General features: G+C 47.7%; 1 protein-coding gene across 4 annotated transcripts in view; it reads right to left on the reverse strand.

Moving 5' to 3' along the window:
* Positions 1-1,582: 1,582 nt before the first annotated feature.
* The window catches only part of arfgef1 (ADP-ribosylation factor guanine nucleotide-exchange factor 1 (brefeldin A-inhibited)), a 39,915-nt gene continuing 14,826 nt past the window's right edge, over positions 1,583-26,671 (reverse strand). For 2 of the 4 annotated variants that reach the window (XM_077012880.1, XM_077012883.1), the window contains 34 exons: positions 23,587-23,866; positions 22,113-22,226; positions 21,572-21,795; positions 21,059-21,192; positions 20,742-20,976; positions 20,223-20,322; positions 20,003-20,142; positions 19,531-19,639; positions 17,992-18,193; positions 17,736-17,847; positions 17,119-17,324; positions 16,888-16,972; positions 16,537-16,702; positions 16,049-16,200; positions 14,951-15,079; positions 14,053-14,211; positions 13,770-13,914; positions 13,440-13,530; positions 13,310-13,350; positions 13,001-13,170; positions 12,710-12,861; positions 11,927-12,099; positions 11,534-11,694; positions 11,260-11,390; positions 10,622-10,751; positions 10,233-10,368; positions 9,945-10,083; positions 9,752-9,821; positions 8,637-8,733; positions 7,277-7,416; positions 6,749-6,917; positions 6,450-6,588; positions 4,550-4,667; positions 1,583-3,988 (listed from right to left, as the gene is read on the reverse strand). In XM_077012880.1, coding sequence (XP_076868995.1) covers positions 3,791-3,988; positions 4,550-4,667; positions 6,450-6,588; positions 6,749-6,917; positions 7,277-7,416; positions 8,637-8,733; positions 9,752-9,821; positions 9,945-10,083; positions 10,233-10,368; positions 10,622-10,751; positions 11,260-11,390; positions 11,534-11,694; positions 11,927-12,099; positions 12,710-12,861; positions 13,001-13,170; positions 13,310-13,350; positions 13,440-13,530; positions 13,770-13,914; positions 14,053-14,211; positions 14,951-15,079; positions 16,049-16,200; positions 16,537-16,702; positions 16,888-16,972; positions 17,119-17,324; positions 17,736-17,847; positions 17,992-18,193; positions 19,531-19,639; positions 20,003-20,142; positions 20,223-20,322; positions 20,742-20,976; positions 21,059-21,192; positions 21,572-21,795; positions 22,113-22,226; positions 23,587-23,866 — 4,947 coding nt within the window. In that variant the 3' untranslated portion in view covers positions 1,583-3,790. The remainder of the gene's footprint in view (positions 3,989-4,549; positions 4,668-6,449; positions 6,589-6,748; positions 6,918-7,276; positions 7,417-8,636; positions 8,734-9,751; positions 9,822-9,944; positions 10,084-10,232; positions 10,369-10,621; positions 10,752-11,259; positions 11,391-11,533; positions 11,695-11,926; positions 12,100-12,709; positions 12,862-13,000; positions 13,171-13,309; positions 13,351-13,439; positions 13,531-13,769; positions 13,915-14,052; positions 14,212-14,950; positions 15,080-16,048; positions 16,201-16,536; positions 16,703-16,887; positions 16,973-17,118; positions 17,325-17,735; positions 17,848-17,991; positions 18,194-19,530; positions 19,640-20,002; positions 20,143-20,222; positions 20,323-20,741; positions 20,977-21,058; positions 21,193-21,571; positions 21,796-22,112; positions 22,227-23,586; positions 23,867-26,671) is intronic. The other 2 variants (XM_077012882.1, XM_077012884.1) reach the window with 1 other exon arrangement.

Here is a 26,671-nt window from a genome sequence, read left to right on the forward strand (position 1 = left end):
GAATCAAGACCTAACACAGTGTATATTATTTAATGCTTAAATGAATAAAGCAATATTTTCTTATGCATCTGTCAGTAATTTCAAGTGAAAATATTTTTCAACAAGCAAACATGAATAAAGTAATAAAGGTTTGAAAAGTGCTGGAATTTAAGCTAAAGTACTTGAAAATGCTTGAAATTGTAACTACTTAATTTCACAACAAATAGCTATCTGACTGAACAGTTCTCTTTTATTACGTTAACAAATACGAGCCTCTTGTAATTCCAGGACGAAACATGAGAGAACGTGAAGACGTTAAGATTGGGCGTTTTGAAAATAAACCACCATTAAATAATGTGAATAAAAAGCGAATTATTTCGAATCATTTCGAGTATATGTATAAATATTTAACTTAATTAAGTTTAACGTGCTGGGAAATATTGAAATGGACCTTGAAGGTGACGTACAAGTGCTCGAATTCCACCTTGTAAAGGTGCATGAACCCTGCAAACATGACTTTGTTCATTGCGCTGAGGCGCGGCGCGCGCAAAGTACAAAATTCGAGAGATGCACGACCTCGTGAATCGACAGCGCGCGAGACGGTCTCGCACGAGCTAAACCACTGCGATTACGTTATTTTCGCCGCGCTGACCCTCGCCGCTTGTGCGCGCTGCAGTGACTTCGCGGGCTACCGTTGCATTGTGGGGAATGTAGTGCTTGTGCGTGCAAAACACCAGCGGGCAGCTGTGGCCTGCGGGCCGGTTCTAATAGTAATTAAATATCATCCAGGGGGCCATAGATAATCAATTCACGGGCCGGATCTGGCCCGCGGGCCTTGACTTTGACATATGTGACCTACACCCATACATACCTACACCCCACCCACCCTGCTTATTTATACCCATACATACCTACACACCACCCACCCTGCGGGCCACGCCCCCACCCCCCACTCCCCCCCCAGCTGGGGTCTTAAAGACGTCATGGGCAGCTGGGTGGCAGCTTTTGGTTCCTGATGTCACACACTGGTGCGATGTTGAACTGGCCTCTTCTTCACTCCCAGTGGAAGCATCTGATGATGAGGGAGATTAACTTTGGCAGCAGACTCCACCTCCGCCCCCCGTCGGCCACACATCCACAGCAACAGTTGCCACGGAGCCCTGGCTACGTCCTAGCACCACAGAGACGCTGAAGAGGTTGATGGCGGGCCGCAGCCCCGTGCACAGTGGGTGAGAGGGGCCATCCACCTCTCACGGCTAACTCGGGGGCGGAGCTCACGCCGGACAGCCCCTCCCCCTGACAGCACCACTGTGATCTGATCTGTCTAATTTGTCGTTTTGAAGGGCTTGTTTAAAGCCACAGAACACATCCATCAGCAGAGGAGTAGAACTACATTAGGTAGGGTAGGACTGATCATCTTGCCAGCTAGCACAAACCCTCAGCTGAACTGCTGTGTGTGCGTGTACACAGAGTTGCGAATATTATGAGTGCTAACAAACACCTAATGTAATTTGCAATTTTCTGAATGAATAAATTCTATTTTTTTTTTATTATTGTTGCTCATCATGGCCTGGTTCGGTGTACAGAATGAAGACCAGCAGTGTACGGAGTTGTACAGATCATTTATTCCACATAGAAAACTTTACAGTGCTGTACCATTTTACCCACTTCTTCACGGTAACCGGGAAGCTTCTGGTCCTATCTCCATGGTGAAGCACAGCTAACTTTCCTCATGGTGTTCTTTACAACACAGTCCATCCCAAAACCAAACCGATTTAAATATATTAGCTTCTTAATTTTGTACACATACGGAGAAGCTTACATTAGAGGATTATATAGAGCAGAAATGCAGGCGCAGCTCACATTAGGGTGCAATCATACTTTTGTTTGTTTTTCTTCAAGTTCCAGTTTAAAAGGATCCCAGTTGTTGCCTTCATGTGTCCTTAAAAAAGCATCGGTACATATAAAATGGAATAATTATATATATATAATGACACGCACACAAAACTCACAAAGTCAGAGATATTTGGCTTTTGGGTGAAATTTCAGTATGAACCTATAATGCACTCAAGTGAAATTTGTGAATGCACGTGTCCACCAGTGTTTGAGTAGTTTTTACACATCTCACTATTCTCTAACAAGGAGCTTAACAGCAAAATTCACAACAGGGGTTTGATCCATGAATCGACCAATACATTTCCTGTTTCAGTTAGGATGGTATTTCAACAGTCCTCATCATGCTGTTCACATTTTGACATCAGGAGACCAAGATGACACCTGACAATCGATCAACAGTACCTCATCATTGTGAGGCTTCAAACAGGATGTTCTCAGATGAATGTAGTCACTGAGCTTAAGAGTGGTGGTGGTGGTGGTGTTACTGTGCAGGTGTGTCAGTACAAAACTGCCTTACATTTTGTGACAAGAACCTACTACTTGAACAATTTATATAAAAATCCAGTCATTGTACCTCTGAATAAACAACACAGGCCTAATTCACAGGCCATTTTCATGGACGACAATGCTTCAGCTCACCGAGCTCATATCATTAAGGAACGGCTGTTGGAGCCTGGGGTTCCTCAAACGGAGCAGCCTGCACTTTCTCCACACCTAAAACCCATAGAAAAGCTGCAGAATGCTCCGAGTTGCTGTATAGAGGCTCGTAACTCTGTACCCCATAACCTCAATGACCTGAGGGACGCCATTCAAGAAGAATGAGACGCCGTGCCTCAGAAGACAAGAAATCGACTTGTGAACAGGATGAGACGTCATTGTCAAGCTGTAATTGATGCTCAAGGACACATGACAAGTTACTGAGACACTGACATTTTTGTTGGGGTAAACACCACTGTTGTTGGCTTTTATTCTAATACAGTGTTTTCAGTGTAATATCACTGAAGCGTCCGACGTCTTTCATCTTTCACAGGAAAGCCAAATATCCCAGATTTTTTGTGAGTAGTACGTGTGTGTGTGTGTGTGTGTGTGTATATATATATTAGTTGGTATTGTATTAATTCTAAATCTCATTGGACAGTCTGGGGGAGATGACATAGTTAAATAAATTATCACAAAAGTAAAAATCTCCAGTGCATTTGAAAAGGAAATTAAGTGCAGCAAAAAACAAAACCAAAATCTGAAATAAAATCTAGTGTTATGAGATTATATTACAAAGCTGTTCTGTACATCTAGTTTAATCCAATGAGCTATTCATGCTAATGATGACCATTAGCAGTGCAAATCTAACCCAAACGCAGACAGAACCACTGAGCAGTAGACATCACTCATCCTTCACGTCCATCGATTGATGTTAAAACCTTCCATCATCCTTTCAGCAGGTTTAAGAGAAGGTCAAGACAAAAGAGCAATACACTGTTTAATTATATTCACTCTGTCCCAGAACCTGGGTGGTCAGATAATCTAATAGTCGTTCTGCTTAGTCTTAAAAGTTTTTGCCCCTCTAGGTGATTCTGAGTCTTTTGTACAAGTGTATTGTATTGGTCATTGGTCCAAGGGATCTTCTTCCAGAATCATCTCCGTGTCCAGTGTAGACTCCCACAGTGGTGGGACAGGGCTCCAGTAGGACCTTCAACACAATCATCTACAAACACTCAGCTTACCGATTCACTCTCCTTTTCCAGTCTCCCTGGCGACCTTCGCCACGGGGACACATTAGATTCTAGTCACGGTCCTAAACCAGTTGGACGGCAGATGAAACGAGGGACCTCCAGACCACTGCCACCGAGTGGGTGGAGCTATCGGGAGTTGGAACTGGCAGGTGGGGGGGATGGAGGAGGGTTGGGCATCTTCATCTCTAGGCTTCGCAGGAAGCCCTGGGATTGGACGAGCCCTCTGGACACACCCCCTGCTCAGGCTCCAGGGCGGGGGCGATGTGGAAGACCAAGCCGATGCGGAGGAAGAACCTGCGGAGGACGGCTCTCAGCTCGGGGATGAGGTCGAACTGCATGACCTCACACAGCAGGGGGTAGTAGCGTGTGGCGTGGGCCTTGAACTGAAGACAACACGTATATATCAGCATGACGACACACGCAGGCACACGCTTCTTCATACCAGAGTGTACGACAACCGATGTGATTTTTATTCGCTTTTCCCAGTCTGCAAGAATCTGATTAAACCACTACATAAAATCCAGATGAAAGAGGTAACTATGCCTTGCTCTCCTTCTCACACACCTGTACAGGTGACAGTTGGGGTCTCTCTGAACTAAACTACACATCAGATAAGTAACACAGCTGTAGTAAAAGTTACTGCTATGATTCGTTAACACGAGTATCTGATTAGACTCCCTTATCTTCTTGACTCAGTCATTCATCAGTAGTGTGGTTAAGCAGGAATAGACATGCCATCTGTTCAGAACCTCGAACAGAACTGTGCGCTGCAGCTGGGTCCAGTCATACCAGCACTGCCTCCCTCAAACAAATATGGCCTCAGTAGAAACGAGCTGTGCGTGTGTGTATGACCCCCTATGACCCCTGAAAGACTGATGCCAAGTCCATGTATAACAATACAAAACCCCTTTATAGGGTCTGGTGCACAGAAGGCAGCTGCTCACCCGGTCATCACTGATCTTCAGCGCTTTGGTGAGGAAGAGGAGCAGCAGGTTGGTCCAGGCCTCACGGTGGCTCTCCGACGTCAGGGTCAGGAAATAGGACACAGCATCACTGCACACACTGTACACACACAGACCACATGATAAATACAGACCAGACTGTACACACACAGACCGCATGATGAATACAGACCACACTGCACACACAGACCGCATGATACAGACCACACACACAGACCACATGATAAATACAGATCACACTGTACGCACACAGACCGCATGATAAATACAGACCACACTGTACACACACAGATCGCATGATGAATACAGACCACACTGCACACACAGACCGCATGATACAGACCACACTGTACAAACACAGACCGCATGATGAATACAGAGCACACTGCACACACAGACCGCATGATACAGACCACACACAGACCACATGATAAATACAGACCACACTGTACGCACACATACCACACTGTACACACAGACCACACAATAAATACAGACCACACACCACTAAACACCACATACCCACTCACTAAACATGGAGGGCCACACAACACTCACTAAACACTGAAAATCACATAACACTCACTCAAGACTGAGGGCCACATAACACTTATTAAACAGAGAGAGCCACACAACGCTCACTAAACACTGAGAATCACACAACACTCACTCAAGACTGAGGGCCACATAACACTTATTAAACAGAGAGAGCCACACAACGCTCACTAAACACTGAGAATCACACAACACTCACTCAAGACTGAGGGCCACATAACACTTATTAAACAGAGAGAGCCACACAACGCTCACTAAACACTGAGAATCACACAACACTCACTCAAGACTGAGGGCCACATAACACTTATTAAACAGAGAGAGCCACACAACGCTCACTAAACACTGAGAATCACACAACACTCACTCAAGACTGAGGGCCACATAACACTTATTAAACAGAGAGAGCCACACAACGCTCACTAAACACTGAGAATCACATAACACTCACTAAAGACTGAGGGCCACATAACACTTATTAAACAGAGAGAGCCACACAACGCTCACTAAACACTGAGAATCACATAACACTCACTCAAGACTGAGGGCCACATAACACTTATTAAACAGAGAGAGCCACACAACGCTCACTAAACACTGAGAATCACATAACACTCACTAAACACTGAGAATCACATAACACTCACTAAACACTGAGAATCACATAACACTCACTAAACACTGAGGGCCACACAACACTCACTAAACAGTGTCCTTTCCGCAATGAGTCTACTGTAATCCCCATCTGTTTCTGACACACTCAGTACCCTAATCTCCCACCAAATCCACAGACACACACTCTCACATAACCAATGCATGTGTAACTCACTATAGTGTATACACACTACTGTAAATCCCAGGTCCACAGGCCATCGTGTGTCCTCATGTCCCTGCAGAGTGGACTCTTCTACAGCCTTGCACCATGGTCTCAACCAGACTCTGACCACGCCCAGCTGGCTGTCCCAGTGGACCAATCACAAGCCTTTACATGCTTCCAGTACTGAGCATTAGGACCTCGGTCTTGTCTATGTTGTTTAAGTTACCAATAGTGATTTTACACACATCGGAATTTGTCCTTCACATGCAAAAGATCAAAACCTACAACCATTTATTATACACAATATCAAGTGTGTTAAATATCTCAGTAGGGACAGCATGTAGCCTGCTAGCCTTCTGTACGTCTCAGTGGGCATCATTACACACACAGAATACACCATTAAACACACAACAGGTGGCTGTGTTGCACTGTGGGAATGAGTTTGTTGTGTGTGTGTGTGTGTGTGTGTGTGTGTGTGTGTGTGTGTGTGTGTGTGTGTGTGTGTCTCACTTGAGCAGACGCTTCTGCACTTCCTCCCAGGCGTCTTGCCTGCTGGGGTCCATGTACATGCGGAAGAGAATCCGCAGGCCACAGGCCAGACTGCTAGTCTCCTGTTTCAGCAGGTTGGGCTTGGACTTCCCTTTGAAACCTGACACACACACACACACACACACACACACACACACACACACACACACACACACACACACACACACACACACACACACATCAGACACACAGAACTCCTTCCCCGTAGACAGTTGGCAGGTGTGTGCAGGTGCGAGTGCAGGGGGGCGGGGCAAGCTCACCAGCCCTCCAGAGGGCGCTCCTCTGCTCGTTATTGGAGTTGAAGGCCTTGGCGAAGCTGTGAGACTCCAGCAGGCAGTCCAGCAACTTGAAGAGCTGCTCAGAGGTGAGGTAGCGGTACATGCCCTGGTCCTGGGTCTCCACCTGCACACCAGCGTCCGGAGCGTCCCTCTGTGTCACACGTACGCACACACGCGCGTGCAGCACACGCAGGACAAGACACAAATACAAACACCAAACGCACACAAAGACACATGGGTGTCCTGTTAAGCTTCAGCCTTATTTGCCATTTCTACATTGTATTTCAAATGTAGAGCTCACTCAGAAATATAAGAAATGAAAAAGAAACAGATATGAACATTGTTACAATACATGCAGCCACACACACACACACACACACACACACACACACACACACACACACACACACACACACACACACACACACACACACACACACAATCGCACACAGTAACATGTTAAGTTAATCTGCGTAGCTGCATTTGTGGAGAGGCCGGTTGATTGAGCACCTGGGCAGCAGCAAAGTTCTCAGCATCCTCCTTCTTACTGGTTGCAGGGAAGAAGACGATGTTGTCAATGGTCTGGATCAGCTCCAACTGTACCACACACTTAATGAGCAGTGCTGAGAACAGCCTCTGCTCTTGGACGTCTGCAGGACACACACACACACACACACACACACAAAAGGTTTCTCCTTGAATTAGTTGTCAAAAGACCAAACAGAAGTCTGACAGTCCGAGCAGTGCAGGCAGCAATGGAACATGTAGAGCTGGTGTCCCCACACCCCTGTACTCAACACAGTCCCACACCCCTGTACTCAACACAGTCCCCACACCCCTGCACTCAACACAGTCCCCACACCCCTGTACTCAACACAGTCCCCACACCCCTGTACTCAACACAGTCCCCACACCCCTGCACTCAACACAGTCCCCACACCCCTGCACTCAACACAGTCCCCACAACACAGTCCCCACACCCCTGCACTCAACACAGTCCCCACACCCCTGTACTCAACACAGTCCCCACACCCCTGTACTCAACACAGTCCCCACACCCCTGCACTCAACACAGTCCCCACACCCCTGTACTCAACACAGTCCCCACACCCCTGTACTCAACACAGTCCCCACACCCCTGCACTCAACACAGTCCCCACACCCCTGTACTCAACACAGTCCCCACACCCCTGTACTCAACACAGTCCCACACCCCTGCACTCAACACAGTCCCCACACCCCTGCACTCAACACAGTCCCCACACCCCTGTACTCAACACAGTCCCCACACCCCTGCACTCAACACAGTCCCCACACCCCTGCACTCAACACAGTCCCCACACCCCTGCACTCAACACAGTCCCCACACCCCTGCACTCAACACAGTCCCCACACCCCTGTACTCAACACAGTCCCCACACCCCTGCACTCAACACAGTCCCCACACCCCTGCACTCAACACAGTCTCCACAACACAGTCCCCACACCCCAGCACTCAACACAGTCCCCTGCACCCAACACAGTCCCCACACCCCTGTACTCAACACAGTCCCCACACCCCTGTACTCAACACAGTCCCCACACCCCTGTACTCAACACAGTCCCCACACCCCTGCACTCAACACAGTCCCCACACCCCTGTACTCAACACAGTCCCCACACCCCTGCACTCAACACAGTCCCCACACCCCTGTACTCAACACAGTCCCCACAACACAGTCCCCACACCCCTGCACTCAACACAGTCCCCACACCCCTGTACTCAACACAGTCCCCACAACACAGTCCCCACACCCCTGCACTCAACACAGTCCCCACACCCCTGCACTCAACACAGTCCCCACACCCCTGTACTCTGTTATGAACTTACCTGAAACCACACTGTACTGACTCTGTCTCCTGTTTTCCATGGATGGCTGGTCCTCCACTCGAGTCTGGATGTCCAAAGACTTCTGGGACATGGAGTCCTGATAAAACAATGAAATGTTTGGTGACCATTTCAGTGACCATTTCAGTCGGTAAATAAAAAACAGTGACTTAACCAATGAAAATATAATCATAAATATATATTTCTCTTTATAGACTGTACAGTATTTGTGCACCGATATATCTTGTAAATATCATCTTGGTTAAAGCTCTACAATGACTGAACAATTAACTGTGGTGAACAAAAATTGTTATCTCTCAATTTGCCCTCAAACAACTTTAAACATGGAGAGATTTACTATTAATTAAAAGTGAATCTTTCCCACTCACAATAACTTCTGTATTCCTCAGACAGCATTTTATTTTAGGTGTTGCATTTTAGAATATAAATGGGCAACAGCATTAAGGATAACAGAACGCAGGGAAAGCAGAGCAGGGCGCTCGCTACTTCACAGCCTGCTAGCCATGTTTTCCCTTCATACCAGTTTAGCGAAAATCCTCGGTTATATTATTTTCCTCCCTTTGTGGACACTTCACTTGTTTGATGTTTAAATTTGATCTCGGAGGCCCCAATTCCTTAGTTGCTAGTTTATCTTGATTATTACGACGACAGAATGGCACTTCTCTTAATGAAACGACTGAGTTGTTCTGAGTTGATGGAACGCTGGCCGCGTTGAGCAGACCTCTAGCTGCCGTTATTTCCCCTACGTTACGTCTGACGTAAGCACGTAAGGGCACGCCCTCCCAGAACCCATAGACATTGCATTGCAGCGCCTACACTTTAGAAAAAAAATGTTAACATGAGAGTCTACGAGAGCAGTCGGGGCGATTTTCAGTTAGACTCAAATCACCCCAAAAGGGGCGGTACTACAAGGAATGCACCTCAACGCTAATTGGACAATGGCATTCAGAGGCAAGAGACGCTGTCCAGAACAGACATTGCTAGTTAAATACCGTGATAGAATGTGAGAGAAAGAACTTCCTTGGTGGTGCGTCGCCAATCGCCCTAATTAACAAACCGCCCATGGGCAGGGTACTGTCGTATTGTCGTTTGCATACCAGATGTCTGTCTGAGTCGAGCTGACTCGCGTGATCACCCTCTGCACCTGCAGGCCGCCATGTCAACAACCTGAGAGTAAGAAAGGACACAGATCATTAAAACCATCTCAGACAGCACAAACCCATCAATCCCCAGCACTCCACTCAGGACTAGTGGCACTAGAGGGCGCTGAGGAGTCAGGCAGGAACTCACGCGTGTGGGATGGTGGTCTTGAAGATGTCCAGCATACAGTTGCATGTCTTGTCCCAAGTCTCAGGTGCAAACTTCTCTCCATTCAGAATGACCACGTTTTCCAAGCAGTTGGTGCCTGATCGGGCTAGCTGCTCGTTGTCTGCCAGGTGGGAGGGGGAAAGGGAAAAGGGAGGTAGAGAAGAGAGAGGGAGGAGACGGAGAGTGCAGGAGATACTCTCAGACCAGGAGGGACAGCAGAACTGCTGTGAGGGCCGAGTGTGTGGAGTTGGGCTGGCAGCTCTCTCTCACCTTGTTGCACGCACCAGTAGAGCTGAGACAGGATGTTGTCCAGTAGAACATCACTCAGAGACTCAAAGTACTGCGTGAAGACGTCACAGATAGCGTAAAGTGCGTGGTTGCAGGTCGTGGTCATCCACTCCGCTTTCTGCATAGCCACACAAAGCTTAACATTAACATGGACGTTAAACTGAGAAAAGAAAAGACACAAGAAAGACAGAGAGCACACTGACCAAATAGACACAGAATGGGGGACCAAGAGCTATAACTGATCAATCAGCATAAGAATGGACCAATAAGAGCCAGAGCAAACCTACTAAAATCAGAATGGACCAAAATGGACCAATCAGGGCTAGACTGGACCAGTCAGAACCAGAATGGACTAGTTCTGTGATAATGACCTCTGTTTGTTGTTCAGGCAGCTTCATGTTGTCAAAGATTCTGAAGACGATGCGGAACAGGTCCTGCCACCAGTGCTTCTCATACGTGTGACCGTAGGTCTTCATCACCTCAAACATTACCGTCAGACCCCTGAGACACACACACACACACACACACGCACACACACACACACACGCACACACACGCACACACACGCACACACACGCACACACACGCACACACACGCACACACACGCACACACACGCACACACACACACACACACACACACACACACACACACACACACGCTCTCTCAATGCTTTAATTACCTGTACTAGTTCTGTTGCCCTCCATATTATCGAAGACTTCTTTTAAATCATGAAAGCAAAACAGAGCTCCAATCACAAACATCAACCTGGTGCCTTTACCTTTATGAATCACTGAAGACTGAAGTAATTTCTATCTGATTCTCTGAGAAGTTACTGTTTATACAGTTTCATATCAGCTTTAAAGCCACATTGTTGATTGTGCCTCCTTTTTGGATAGCACAAAAGGCTGGTTTCTACAGTGAGCTAGCTAATGTTTCCACAGTGAGCTAGCTAACGTACAAGCTCAATCTCGCTGGGCTGTGAATGTGGACGTGTTGTTGCGCACACCTTGTTCTGACATCTAGCTTGCATCTGTTGATGATGCAGGAGAGCTCGAAGAGGATGGGGAACCACCCTCGTACCCAGACCCGGTCCTCTGGGGCTACGTTCATGTCGTCACTGGTGTAGTCTTTAAACGCCTGCCAGACAGGAACACAACTTCTAAAGATTCAGTGGGCTAAAAGCTAAACAACAAGGCTGGAGTATGAGAAGTTAAAGACTGAACCCTGATCCCAGTACAGCTCTAGCTCCTCGTTTCAGTCGTGTCGTGCTCTTGGCTGACCTGAGGTCTGTCAGACACGTATTTGGCGCAGTGCCGGATAAGCCGGATGGCCTCCATGCTGGTGTCGGGGAATGAAGCGTTGCAGGCGAACTCGGACAGACACTTCACTGCGTCCTGGAAGGAGTCGATGGTGGCGTGGAAGTGTTTCTCAAACACACTCGCTGTGAGAAAACAGAGGTTGTGACTACCAGCACCACTCCAGAGATCCTACAAAAAAAAACTACAGTTCTACATAACTAAAACACAACCAGAGAATGCACCTTTATCTTGACCAAAGACTGGAGAGAAGTGTTCTATCAATACTGGTCCACAACCAAGTTTGAGTTTAAAATCTAAATCCAAAATCCAAAATGACTAAATCCAAATCGTTGTGAGAGCGAGCAGGTCACTTACTGACGATGTGCCCAGTGGTCTGGAAGGCCAGCTCCACGATGCTCTCGTCCTGGTCGGACGCCGCCAGGTGGAACACAGAGAATATGTTCTTCCAGCCGGAGCGGATGTTACCTGCCTGGGAGTTCACCATCTGAGCAATGCAGCGCACCACCATGTCCCTGATGGTGGGAGACCTGTTGGGGGTAGGATGGAGATGTGTTGGGGGCGGAGTGGAGATATGTCAACAACAACAACACACACACACACACACACACACACACACACACACACACACACACACACACACACACACACACACACACACACACACACACACACACACACACACACACACACACACACACACACACACACACACCTGCATGTTTGAGGATGTGGGGCTAAAGTAATATGACTATATTCCTCAAATGTCATCAAGTACTGTATGTACTGTAATGAAAATGAGGAAAAAACATTTGTCCTCCACCTCTGGTGAGGAATATAGCTGAGACCACATAGCTCAGGTCTACAACGCAGTCATGGCCTGGTGGTAGGGAACTGGTCTTGTGACCGGAGGGTCGTGGGTTTGATTCCCAGACCTGAGGCCATGACTGAGGTGCCCTTGAGCAAGGCCCTTAACCCTCAATTGCTCACTTGTATAAAAAAGTAAGTCGCTCTGGATAAGGGCGTCTGCCAAATGCCGTAAATGTAAATGTAAATCTACAATGCCACCATCAACTTAAAATGAATGCAGGCATGTTTTTTTCTGCTCAGATGGGAAAGAGTGTCTGTTGAAGTGTTGACCTGTTTTTTTTCATAATGTGTTCAAACGGCCGTAAGAAGTCCTTCTGAAATCTGAAATTAGCCAGTTCTCCTTTTTCTAAAAATTTCATGGACAGCTGTCTCAGGGAATCCACTGCAAAGATAGCAACGTCCTCATTGGGATTACAGCCGACCTGAGACAGACGAAAGAGAGAGGGGGAAAAAAAAAAGAGTGAAAAGAGAGAAAGGAGAAAAAAGGGGGAGGGACAGACCAGTAGCAACATCTCACTCACAAAGTGGGAGCCAAGTTCCACAGGAGCGCCATCATCTCACCTTGTTGAAGTGATCACCGATCACCTCCCAGATCCTGGACCACTGCAGGCGGATGCGGCCCATGTTGTAGTAGGAGATCTCCACGATCTTCTGGAGGCTGAACATGCGTGGGTGTGTGGGCGAGGCCAGCTCGTCCATGGACACCGCACACAACCACCGCACAAAATCAACTGCAAACACACAGAAGAACCACCACGGGAGTCAAACCCCACACGATCTCTTCAAAAAGATCTCAGACAACCACAAGTCTAACAAATTATGAAAGTCATAGCTACACGTTTGCTTTAATGATCATAAAATGCCACCCACCGATAGCATTGCCGTCCAATCTAGTAGATCCAGTAAATATTCTACAAAAATAAAAATCATGACCATATTAGTATAAAGATGAGAAGGTCTGCGGCAACATGTAGTGATACACATCAGAAACACTTCCCACCTGTCCACAGCCACCACCACACTTTGGGAACTGGTCTCCCCAATGGACTCCTGGATGCTGGCGATCTGCTTACGGTCCACGTTGCCCCCCACTGACAACACAAATGCCAAAGACAAGAATCAACACTTTGGTAGAAAATGGACATGCCACCATTCTCAGTATCCTCAAGATTGTTGGCCGGTCCAGTCCTCAATGAAGATTTAAATGCATCCTGATCTTTGTTAGCATTAAATCTAGGTCCACAGAGGCCATGAGCTTAAGCAATATGCTCGTCTTTGAGCAACACTGCACTGCAGCTGTTGAGCTGAGGAGGAAGAGGCTGGTGCTGACCCAAACCCAGGTACTCGTCAGAGGACTGCTCTCTGGTGCTGCTGATCACGCCCTCTCTGCCACGAACGGTACCAGAGATGTATCGAGCCTTCACGCCCGTCCCAATGAGCTGAGCCAGCTCCAACTGGCTAATGCACTTCAAGATCTGCAGGACACACACACACACACACACACACACACACACACACACACACACACACACGGTAAAGAGCGTAGAAGTAGGGGGTCTGATGTTTCTGCATCATGGTGGAGTTGAGAGCAGGTACATGTATGGGCAGCTCACCTCATGCCAGGAGTTTCCCAGGTAGTTGCCGTCGGTGTGCGCCACGGTGATGAGAGTTTTGATGGTGTCTATGTTCTTCTGCTTCATCTCGGAGATGCCCGAGCTGGCGGTGAGCAGGGTGAAGCGGGCCAAGGCCTGCACGTACGCATCCCGCTCCAGCTAGGAACAACCACCACAGGGCAGCAGTCAAGGGCCTCCCCCATGAACTGGTCACAATGGTACAGCCTGCAAGTGTCTCCTCACACTCGCTGCAGTAGTACAGGCTTTAAACATGACTCCCCTCCCCCAATGCCCCCCTCCTTCGCCTTACAATGGTACAGCCTCCCCTCTGTGAGGATACACAGCCTGCATACATTTTATATTTACATTTTCATTTTCAGTAATTTATTCTTAACCAGAGCGACTTACAGAGCGTGTGTGTGTGTGTGTGTGTATGGAGTGGTGTGTGAATTTGTGTGTATGGAGTGGTGTGTGTGTGTATGGGGTGGTGTGTGTGTGTGTGTGTATATGGGGTGGTGTGTGTGTGTGTGTGTATGGGGTGGTGTGTGTGTGTGTGTGCGTGTGTGTGTATGGGGTGGTGTGTATATATATGGGGTGGTGTGTGTGTGTGTGTGTGTGTGTGTATGGGGTGGTGTGTATATATATATATGGGGTGGTGTGTGTGTGTATGGGGTGGTGTGTGTGTGTGTGTGTGTATGGAGTGGTGTGTGTGTGTATGGAGTGGTGTGTGTGTGTATATGGGGTGGTGTGTGTGTGTGTATGGGGTGGTGTGTGTACGGGGTGGTGTGTGTGTGTGTGTACGGGGTGGTGTGTGTGTGTGTGTGTATATGGGGTGGTGTGTGTGTGTGTGTACGGGGTGGTGTGTGTGTGTGTTTGTGTGTGTGTATGGTGTGTGTACCTGAATGGTGAAGATGCAGGCGATCCTGATGGCACAGCGAATGCCCTCCAGGCACAGAGACGCCACCTCTGTGTCATCACAGTCCTGCAGACCCACACTGAAAGCTGCCAAGAAGGGCGTCCAGGCCAGCTGTGGGAACATGGGAGGGATGCAGGAGGTTTGTAGGCCCGCCCCCTCCCCACAGCCCCGCCCCCTTTGACAACGCTGCCTCTCCCTTCAACCCAACCCCTTCCTTCAGCTCCTCCATCCGAAGCCCCTCCCCCAGTCTACCTTTTAATGTGCTTGTAGGCACGTACAGAATGACTTGGAGGACTTCAGAACTTACTGACTGGTTGGTACACCCAGACTTTGTTGAGTTTGTGATCTCAGGATTATCAATTATACCTGAAATTCTCTCACAGCAGTTTTAATGATAGCTATCAGACTGTGGAAAAAAGGGCTTTAAATCACAGGCACCAACTATAAAGAAGTGAGAGTGTGTGTGAGTGTGTGTGTGCCTTAAACATGGGCCTGACATGCTCCAGGTGAGTGTGTGTCCGTGTGTGCATGCGTGCGTGCGTGCGTGGGCATTTGTGTGTGTGTGTGTGTGTCCGTGCGTGTGTGAGTGTGTGTGTGTGAGAACCTTAACCATGGGCCTGACATGCTCCAGGTGAGTGTGTGTGCGTGTATGTGTGTGCGTGCGTGCGTGCGTGTGAGTGTGTATGTGTGTGTGAGAACCTTAACCATGGGCCTGACATGCTCCAGGTGAGTGTGTGTGTGCGCGCGCGTGCGTGTGTGTGTGTACCTTAAACACGGGCCTGACGTGCTCCAGGTGAGTGTGTATGTGTGTGTGTGCGTGCGTGTAACTTAAACATGGGACTGACGTGTTCCAGGTGAGTGTGTGTGTGCGCGCACGCACGTGTGTGTGTGTGTGCGTGCGTGTACCTTAAACATGGGCCAGACGTGTTCCAGGTGAGTGTGTGTGTGTGTGTGTGTGTGTGTGTGTGTGTGTGTGTGTGTGTGTGTGTGTGTGTGCGCGTGCGTACCTTAAACATGGGCCTGACGTGTTCCAGGTGAGTGTGTGTGCGTGTGTGTGTGTGTGTGTGTGCGCGTGCGTACCTTAAACATGGGCCTGACGTGCTCCAGGTGAGTAGCACTGGTGAAGGGAGCCTGCACGTGGCTCACCGCCTCCATCAGGGCCTTGGCCGTCTTGGCCATCTGCTCCATCTCCACATTATACAGCAGTCGTCTCTGCTTCTCACTGGCCACGCCTGTCCCAGCATCAGCAACAGAGCGCACACAGTACTCAGCCAGCATGACCTGCACACTTCAACCACTGATCCCAGAACAACCTTTACTTTCCTTAGCCCTCTAACAGCCATTCAGCATATCAACTACGAGTTATCAGTTTACTAATAAACAAGATAACATTGTTCTGCTGAGTCATTTTACCATTTACAATGACTCACTGCTGTTATATACGGAACATGACGCAAGTCTGCTTGATAACATTAATCTAGAGCTATAACTGATATACCAGTAACCTCCTCTCCTCAAGTGAGGAGCCGATGACTAAGGACCCGCCATCTTGGGCACACGACACTCACTTTGCTTGCTTGATTTGAGGGTTAGTTCCTTCGTCTCCTTCATCGATATCTTCTTGCCGGCAATTTCATCATAGATGGCGGACAGGTACTGCTCCGGCAGGTCCTTGCTGTCGTTTATTCCCCTGTTCATCTTTATATACTGTTCTTTGCTCATTTTATTCTTTACCTGTTTGAATTTGAAACAACAACAACATTACAATATTTCACTAGTCCACTCAGAAGCTCCGTGTTTTCGTGGATAAATCGTTCGGAGGGCTGAGACAGTGTTTGCGTTCGGTGGCGAGGCGCACAGGAGAGGTGCGTCAGGGACGGACGGACGTGAGGAGCCAGGTGTGAAGAAGCCCCTCTCACCTGGGGACTGTGGAGATCTGTGGTCAGCATGATGATGGAGTAGGCAAGGACGTAGGCCGTGTCGGCACTCGCAAACAACGTTTGCCTAGAGAAAAATAAAAATAAACACACATGGGTAAGAAAGAAATACACAGGAAACACAAATCAAAGAAATGCACACATAAGAGCCTTCAAACATGCACTCATGGCTGCAATAGTCTGCGTTCTACGCTGGGTTAAGAAGCATCTCACCCTTGGTTGCACTCCAAGTATCTAGCAGCAAATTTCTCCATCAGACGATCGATCTTCTGGGCTTCCCCCGGGAGTCTGAAGCCCTCCAGGAACATGCGCAGAGCAGACACAAAGTCCTTGCCCTGAAAGTCCATCTGATCCACGTACGCATACATCACCTCCTTACTGAAGCGCTCGTTGTCTCCCAAAAACTCTCCGGCTTGGATCTGGAACCCAGACATGAGAACCAGTCACGTTTCCACTAAACGAGGTCATAAAATGCTGAATTCACATTATTCACCAAAGCACTATTCTGCTTAAACACACGTCCCACTTGCCCCTACCCAGGATCTCTAGCCAGTGACGGACCTGGCACACGGTAGCTCTCATTTCAGAGCAGATGTTAAGAGGATCTCCTCCTCCCACGTGCCAGCAGGGAGGAGAGTCCCTCGAGGTCCACCTTGAGGAAGCCTCTCTAACGCGAGCCATTCAGAAAGACTAATGGATGTTTTTTTTTTCCAGTCTGGGGAAAGCATTTATGCTTTCTAGTTTGTAATCATTATCTATATTAATATCCATGTAACTATTATTTCAATATATCTGAATATGTGAGACCATGAAGAGTGAAGTGTGCTTACAGAATCCAGCCTCTCCTCTTGATGTAGGAACTGGGCGATGTCCTCGGGGGTTGTACCCAGCATGCCTTGCTCCTGCAGGTACTGGATGCCTCTCTTTGGCTTTTTGTTGAACCTGGAGAAGGAGGAACATCAACTTCTCACCCAGGTTCTGCAGGACCATATATACAGTACACACTTCTCCCACCGCCGGGTCTGTAAACAGATGTGATGGGTCGTCCATGCGTTCTGGACATGCGTCCATGCGAGGTTGGCTTACAGCTCGATGCCTTGCTCGATTATCTCCTTCTGCTGCTTGAGGACCTCAAACTGCTCCGGGTTGTCGGTGCCAGACATCTGAGTGCTGTAGCTGCCAATCCCGGAGGACGCGGTGGAGTCCAGGGAGTTGATGCTACCATAGCGGTTAATGCTCTCCGGCTGCTTAGAGTCGCTGGTCTCCTGCTCAGAAGGTTTCTCCTGGCCTGGGGGCGGGGCATGTGTGTGAGGGGAGGGATCACAGTGAGGAACACGGTGAGGGAGATAAAGAGGAAAAGGGATCGTAGGAGACATAGATGCATAGTAAGAGAGGAATAGTGAGAGAGAGAGAGAGAGAGAGAGAGAGAGAGAGAGAGAGAGAGAGAGAGAGAGAGAGAGAGAGAGAGAGAGAGAGAGAGAGAGAGAGAGAGAGAGAGAGAGAGAGAGAGAGAGAGAGAGAGAGAGAGAGAGAGAGAGAGAGAGAGAGAGAGAGAGAGAGAGAGAGAGAGAGAGAGAGAGAGAGGCGTATTCGCTGCAGTGCTGGAACTGGAATCTCTGCTCAACTCCCTGCATGGTGCTCACACCACGTTACAAAGAAGGTCACACCAGCCTGTACGTTCACAGCAGACTACATGAGGTAGGCCACAACACCAAACTACCAAAACAGCAATCCAAGCCAGCAAAGTATTGCTGTGTGTGTGTGTGTGTGTGTGTGTGTGTACACGTGGAGGATTTTGTTCTATATGCGATCTAATTACACATCGGAAACTCTCTAAAACATTGAACACATGGTCACTATGGTAACATGAGCCTACATCTCACTTTCATGTTTCCCGTCTCGAGAGCAGAGCCTTAAGGGCTGGTGTTAGCACAATAATGCTGTTAGCACGCTAATGCTGTTAGGACGCCAACACACGTCTTCTGTAGAGGAAGTACTAAGGAAAAACATAAGCCACTTCCCAAAGCTGTAACAACTACGCAGCATCATGCTACTAAACACGATCAAATATCATATTCAATCATTAGGCACTAGTCACAATTATACACACAAAGAAAAAGCCCAGGTGTAACCCACACAGCCCTGGGGTTAGGGTTAACCCTAGTTCACAAGCAACAGAACTCATCAAATTTATAAGAAAACTAGCGCAAGACATTTTGACTTGCTTTCGATTAAAGCCAAGCCAGAGTTACTACAGCAACCAAACCCATGCCAGAGTTACTACTGCAACTACACCCTGTCCAGAATTACCACTTGACATGCAAAGAGCAGGTATATCATCCCAAAACTAGTGGTATAGTGTAGCATATCTTCCCTAGTATAGTACAGTAACATCTTCCCCAAAGTAGTAGGTCTGTAGTAGTAGTGTAGCAATATCTTCGCCAAACTAGAATATAGTATAGTATATCTTCCCCAGTATAGTATACTGTAGTTACTGATTCCCCAAACTAGTTTAATGTAGTAATATATTCCACAAACATATAGCCCCATCATTATTTGAAAAGATACAAAGTACTTCAGAAAATATAAAAGTTGGAGGTGCTAACAGCAGCCCTGGTGACATACCGAGACTTGTCTGGGAGTTGGGGTTGACATATTGATCCCTGCTCCACTCTACCATACACTTGAGGATGGAGACTAGACACTCCAAGCCTTTCTTCCTCAGAGTGAGTTCCTGGAGGTTAGAGGAGACTCGCATCAGAACACAGCTGGACACACGTCTTCACTGTGGAAAGTTCAGGTTTAGGTTCAAGTCCTGCTGTGAGTTTGGCCTCACCAATTGCCGGAGCAAATTAGCAAAGTCAACCAGTTGGAAGAAAACCCCGGAGAAGAGTTTCACTTTCTGCATGTGAATCTGCGTCTCTCTTCCACAAACATGTTCCATAACTCACATCTGCTCAAAGGCTCCATAACAGCCACATAAAACAGGAAGCTTCTGACATTTTCTCATGTAATTTGCATGTAATTCAGGCCAAAGCCCTGATATCCACTGTTGTGTGATATATTTTCCTGTGTGAGTGATAAAGGTCATATTTACCTGTAGAGGGGTGGTGCCCAACTCATGACCCGCTCTGCCCTGGGCGATCTTGGACAGGTCGTTCACCAGCCTCTCGAATACATTAGCAGCATTTAGGTCACAGTCATAGTTCACGTAAATCTCAACGACACTCTGCGCATCTGCAAGAAAGACCCCACACGGTTAACAGCTCCGTGTGAACACCACAGCTCTGAAGTTGGGAGCAGAAACGTTGTCGTACCAGCACAGATTCTGGTGAGGGTCTGAATGACCATCCACTTATGGTCGTAGGAGCTTGTGGACGTCTCCAGGATGTACAGGAAAATCTCCTTGAAAAACACCTTAGAGAAATATGGAGCAAAATGCGGTAAATCAGATCGTTCTTTATAAGTCACGTTTCATTTAATTAACACAAAACCCCAAACACCTCAGCACAATACATCTAAAATCAGCATGATTATAACAATGTTGTGTCTATAAACAGGCCACGTTGTCATGGGGTGCAAATCAGCAGATTTACTCCAGAACGTCGACGAAGCATAAATCCTCACAGCATGATGTGACATGACTGTGTCTTCCACACATACGCACACGCACTCAGACGCACACATATCCAGACACACGCAAACAGATATGCACATGCACACACAATTATACGCTGTCGTGATTAACCGACTGTGAAAATGAAATCCATGCTGCCAGCTGACTGTTCAGCAGACCAGGGGCAACAGGGTATACAAGAAGAAGCAGAATCAGATACCTCGATCTGCATTTTTAGATGAGTCTTGAAGTTGGACAGCAGGGTGAGGAAGATGGACAGGGAGAGCTCAAAGACCTCGGGGACAGAGGACACGCCGTTCTTGGACAGGGCAACACACAGGTACTGCTTGATGGCGTTGATGAACATCTCGTTGGTCTTGAAGATGGGCCCTGCGTTCTGCAGGATGGAGAGTAGCAGCTGCAGAGACAGGACCTTGGAGCGCAGCTCGTGGGACCTGCAGACGAGGGGGGCGGAGTTAGGCTGACCACATGACCCTGGGGCATATAGACTCGGTCACTGGAGTCTGTGTGGTTTACTTGGGGTCGGGCGGGCCGTCGGACAGGGGCTTCATGGACAGCTTGCAGAGGGAACGGAACACCAGGAAAGCGTCTTTCTGCAGAATGTGGGAGAACTTTGCTGCTGGAGCAGTCCCAGTAGCAGCACCAGACTCCTGTGGCACAAAAAGACGTGGACACGCGCTAGTAGCACACGTGCTAGCATGAGGATTCTGAAGGTAAAATATTTCATCAGCATCACATGCTAGGCGGTAGCAATGTTAAACAGCACTAGATATAAATCTCCTGAAAGATGTTTTCAGTGTCACAGTTAACACAATCTGACTTATTAATTTGTTATGATATGTTTATGGGTTGATGTCTAATTCCACAAAAAATTATAAAAACAACTAAGCAAATACTTGATATATAAAAAGTTGAGAACAGTGTGTGTCAGGACTGGCCTGAGAACAGTGTGTGTCAGGACTGGCTTGACAACAGTGTGTGGCAGGACTGGTTGAGTCGGTGTAGCAGGCTCAAAGCCCACAGACTGACCTGAGTGTCACTGGAAGACACAGACAGCCGGTCGTCAGGCAGGGGTGGAGTGAAGCTGGCAGAGATGGGTGTGCCAGGGATGCCGTTGGTATGGACACTCTCACTGTCCCTCCCCAGGTCCCCTTCATCCTCCAGGGAGTTGGGTGTGGCCACGGCCGACTCCGTCTCCTCTGCTCTGCCCTCCCTGGTTTCTGAACACAGGTGAACATGGCCTAAGCAGTGTCCTGTGGAGATCGAGACAAAATGGCCTCCGCGGTTTAAAGGGCTCTGCCTCGATCAGCCAGGCACGGTGCCCCCTGCTGCCGGACAGCCTCCCTGCTGCAGAGATTAACTCCAGCCACAATCCAGCACACATGGTTTAGCTAGTAAACCCTTCAACATTGTATATAAAACAGCAAGGCATGCCAGATTAAGGCTGAAACCACTTACACATGAGGATAGTTCTCCAGAACACAGCTGTGTGTTGGCCCGAACAGGAAGATACAGACCCAACGTCTGAATGTCCCGGTATACGGCACAGCCGAGGCCTAGCGTAGCTTACCTCCTGCTACGGTGTTCACCACCTCCTGCAGCACGCTGCGTACGATCTCCTGAGCCTTCTCCTCGTAGTTCACACTCCGAGCGTCCTCAGCTGCTGTACAGGACTCAGCCGAGCCTTCAGAAAACAGATGTACTGCTTCAGTAAACGGATCTACTGCTTCAGTAAACGGATCTACGGCTTCAATAAATGGATCTACTGCTTCGGTAAACAGATCTACTGCTTCGGTAAACAGATCTACTGCTTCGGTAAACAGATCTACGGCTTCGGTAAACAGATCTACGGCTTCAGAAAACAGATCTACGGCTTCAGAAAACAGATCTACGGCTTCAGAAAACGGATCTACGGCTTCAATAAACGGATCTACGGCTTCAATAAACAGATCTACGGCTTCAGTAAACAGATCTACTGCTTCGGTAAACAGATCTACTGCTTCAATAAACAGAACTACTGCTTCAATAAACAGAACTACTGCTTCGGTAAACAGATCTACTGCTTCGGTAAACAGATCTACTGCTTCGGTAAACAGATCTACTGCTTCAGTAAACAGATCTACTGCTTCACTAAACAGATCTACTACTTCAATAAACAGATCTACTACTTCAATAAGCAGCTTGTGTTCATATAAAGAAACACCACTTACTGTCACACACACGTCCATACACTTTTTGGCTTCTGCACTACTGCTGTAATAAACAAATCTACCGCTTCAATAAAGAGATCTACAGCTTCAGTAAACAGATCTACTGCTTCAAGAGTTTTGGCTTATTCCCTTTACTTTTGTTCTGGATCGGTCTCCATGTCTGTGTTCATGTGAGCTACTGACAAAATGCATCCCTAGTATGTTTTATCTCATCTTATTTGGCTATATAACTAATTCTGTTTGTGAATGTTTCACGGGGGCCTTCTGTTCATTTACAGGACAGGGAGAATATTACACACACACACACACACCCACCCACCCACCCACCTCCCAGTGGTATCATAGCCTAGGCTATCAGGGCTTCTTTTATTGTGTTTCTAATAAGGTCATTATTAACTGAGATTGGAAATTGCCTCTAACTAAATGAACAGCAGACAGAAAGTGGTGCTATTACGGTGTGATGTAAGAGGATAATCGCTGACACAATTCAGTGAGAGTGTCACAGATCACACAGTGAACAGGGGCGGTACACTTCACCTCCTCTTTTCACCTCCTCTTTTCACCTCCTCTCTTAGCAGGGCCTACCAAACACATGCAAAGTGTATGAACATGTGCTGTATGTGTGACAGTGAGCAGTGTTTCTTTATGGCATGAACACAAGCAGACACAGAAAACACATTGGAAGACTTGATAAGGGGACATCACATCCAGTCTACCTTCTGTAAGTGGGGCGTTATTCTGGGAGATGGGCGGGGCACTACCCTGGGAGATGGGCGGGGCACTACCCTGGGAGAGGGGCGGGGCATTTTATCAAACAGTAAAGCAGAGCATTACTCTGGCCAGAAGCTGTGGCTTGGTCCACCTCCGTCTGTTCGTTCTCCATGGGGCAAAAGTGGGAGCCATTCTCCAGTTGGGCACTTTCGTAGGGCGGAGAGCGCAGCTCTTCCTGGCCGCCCTGTGGACCCGGGCCCCCGTTCACCTCCTGACTCAGGCCCGTGTCGGGCGTGCCGGGGGTGCTGGGGTGCTGCCGTAGCTGTGGAGATTCGGGCTCCTGCTGACTGCAAGGGGACGGCTGCCGCTGTCTCTCTCGCTCCATCTGCTTGGCCTCCTGGAGCTGGACACACACACACACACACACACACACAATTTTAACAGTCACGCCAGTTCCGGCAGGTAAGCGGTCGTTGTTGGTCGACCCTGGGCACATCCCCCAAAGCCAAGCTGTGGAGTGTAAACTTCTCTGCACAGAAAGCAGACATCTGTTCTCCAGCAGCAACAGACACCAAAGAAGAATGAGGAACGGTGCCGGAGGAACTGCTCTGGAGATAAGTACATGTCAGTTCAGAAGAAACCAACAGCTAGGTTTGCCTGCATGCAGCTGGACAAATGAGCTGGTCTTAGAGAGAGCAGAGCAGTCATGCTTGATCTGATGAAGGGCACGGAAATGCCCGTCAGGACCCGTGTCCTGCAGAGGGTCCCGCACGGGGAGGTCACGTCTGTGATGTTTGAACAATATGAATGACATGAGTCATTATGGAGTTGATGAACTGAGGAATACACATATTGAGATGGACAGAAAGAGTGTGAAAATGGGCTTCCATTGCTCGACTTCACGACCAGTTTGATGCACTCTACAATAACATTTATGTTAAACCGTTTTTTGTGAGATGTTATGAGCGCTATGGATGTGGGAGAGATGAGACAATGAGCCCAGGAATGAGAGCAATCCTCATTCCTTTCTCTTCAAACAATCTATGTCCAGCACCTTGTGTAGGTGGGTTGGTTGGAGGGGAGGTGGGGTGGAATGTGAAGGGCGGGGCAGTGGGTGGGGCTGAAGAGTCGCTTGGCATGCAGCTCACAGAAACCTCCAAGCAGCACCCACCACATCACCTTCTGTTCATCGTGAAACTGTCAGGCAAAGCCCCACTGACAAGCTCTCAAAACCAGTGTCTGAAGAACTGTGGTTCAAGTACAAACTACTGAAGAGCTAGGGAAGTACAAACTACTGAAGAGCTAGGGAAGTACAAACTACTGAAGAGTTAGGGAAGTACAAACTACCGAAGAACTAGGGAAGTACAAACTACTGAAGAGCTAGGGAAGTACAAACTACTGAAGAGCTAGGAAAGTACAAACTACTGAAGAGCTAGGAAAGTACAAACTACTGAAGAGCTAGGGAAGAACAAACTACTGAAGAGCTAGGGAAGTACAAACTACTGAAGAACTAGGGAAGTACAAACTACTGAAGAACTAGGGAAGTACAAACTACTGAAGAGTTAGGAAAGTACAATCTACTGAAGAGCTAGGAAAGTACAAACTACTGAAGAGCTAGGGAAGTACAAACTACTGAAGAGCTAGGGAAGTACAAACTACTGAAGAGCTAGGGAAGTACAAACTACTGAAGAGCTAGGGAAGTACAAACTACTGAAGAGCTAGGGAAGAGGCTATGTGCTTGGGTAAAGGATGTAGCCACTATGGAACATTACCCATCTGTTAACTGTAGAGCCAACAGACAAACACACAGATCATACTGATTTTGTGTCCTGATTTCAAACTCACAGATAAAGAATGATCTACTTTGTTAAAGCCTGGACCTTGAAGCTTTAACGCCTGGTCACTGCTGAGCTCAGGAATAACTTTTCTGGGAGTACTTTAACTGTTTGAGAACTCCCTGGCCAGTCATCAGGAGTTTGGCCTCTTTGTTTCCAGAGGTCGGCTCAGACAAGTTTACACCCATTGCAAGAGACTAGAGGGAAAGGGCCGGTATGCCTAAGAAAAGCATGTTAAATACACAGAGATGGATGTTGAATAATTTAACCAACCTAACAAGAATATTTAAATTTCTCAAATGCACTTTACACATTTGGTAAACCAGTGTAACGTGCCAGAGACAGTGAACAACACAAAGCAATCATGTGCATCTAAGCAGGTGTAGAACAAAGGGTTAAAATAAAGCCACCCAGTAAATGCAGAATGCCAAATCTAAAAATATGACAATTCAAGGCCATTACACAGCTGGACGATCTGATACAGGTCTAATCTGGACATGGTCCAGGTGTGAAGCAAAACAGATCATGTGCAATTAATTCAAACAGTGCATAAAGGGAGTGCATCAAAGTTCTACGCTTTGTCAAAAAAGATTTTGATGAAATGATGCTGACGACATGACATCAGAGTGACTAATGCTGACGACATGACATCAGAGTGACTAATGCTGACGACATGACATCAGAGTGACTAATGCTGACGACATGACACCAGAGTGACTAATGCTGACGACATGACACCAGAGTGACTAATGCTGACGACATGACACCAGAGTGACTAATGCTGACGACATGACACCAGAGTGACTAATGCTGACGACATGACATCAGAGTGACTAATGCTGACGACATGACATCAGAGTGACTAATGCTGACGACATGACACCAGAGTGACTAATGCTGACGACATGACACCAGAGTGACTAATGCTGACGACATGACACCAGAGTGACTAATGCTGACGACATGACATCAGAGTGACTAATGCTGACGACATGACATCAGAGTGACTAATGCTGACGACATGACACCAGAGTGACTAATGCTGACGACATGACATCAGAGTGACTAATGCTGACGACATGACACCAGAGTGACTAATGCTGACGACATGACATCAGAGTGACTAATGCTGACGACATGACATCAGAGTGACTAATGCTGACGACATGACATCAGAGTGACTAATGCTGACGACATGACATGACTAATGCTGACGACATGACATCAGAGTGACTAATGCTGATGACATGACATCAGAGTGACTAATGCTGACCAAATATCCCAAGCAGCATCACATTCCTACAAGACAAACAGCAAAACACCCCTCACTGTTATGAAGAGGAGACTCGCTGTTATGAATAGGAGACTCACAG

The sequence above is a fragment of the Brachyhypopomus gauderio genome, chromosome 7 (assembly GCF_052324685.1).
Source record: "Brachyhypopomus gauderio isolate BG-103 chromosome 7, BGAUD_0.2, whole genome shotgun sequence".
NCBI lineage: Eukaryota > Metazoa > Chordata > Actinopteri > Gymnotiformes > Hypopomidae > Brachyhypopomus > Brachyhypopomus gauderio.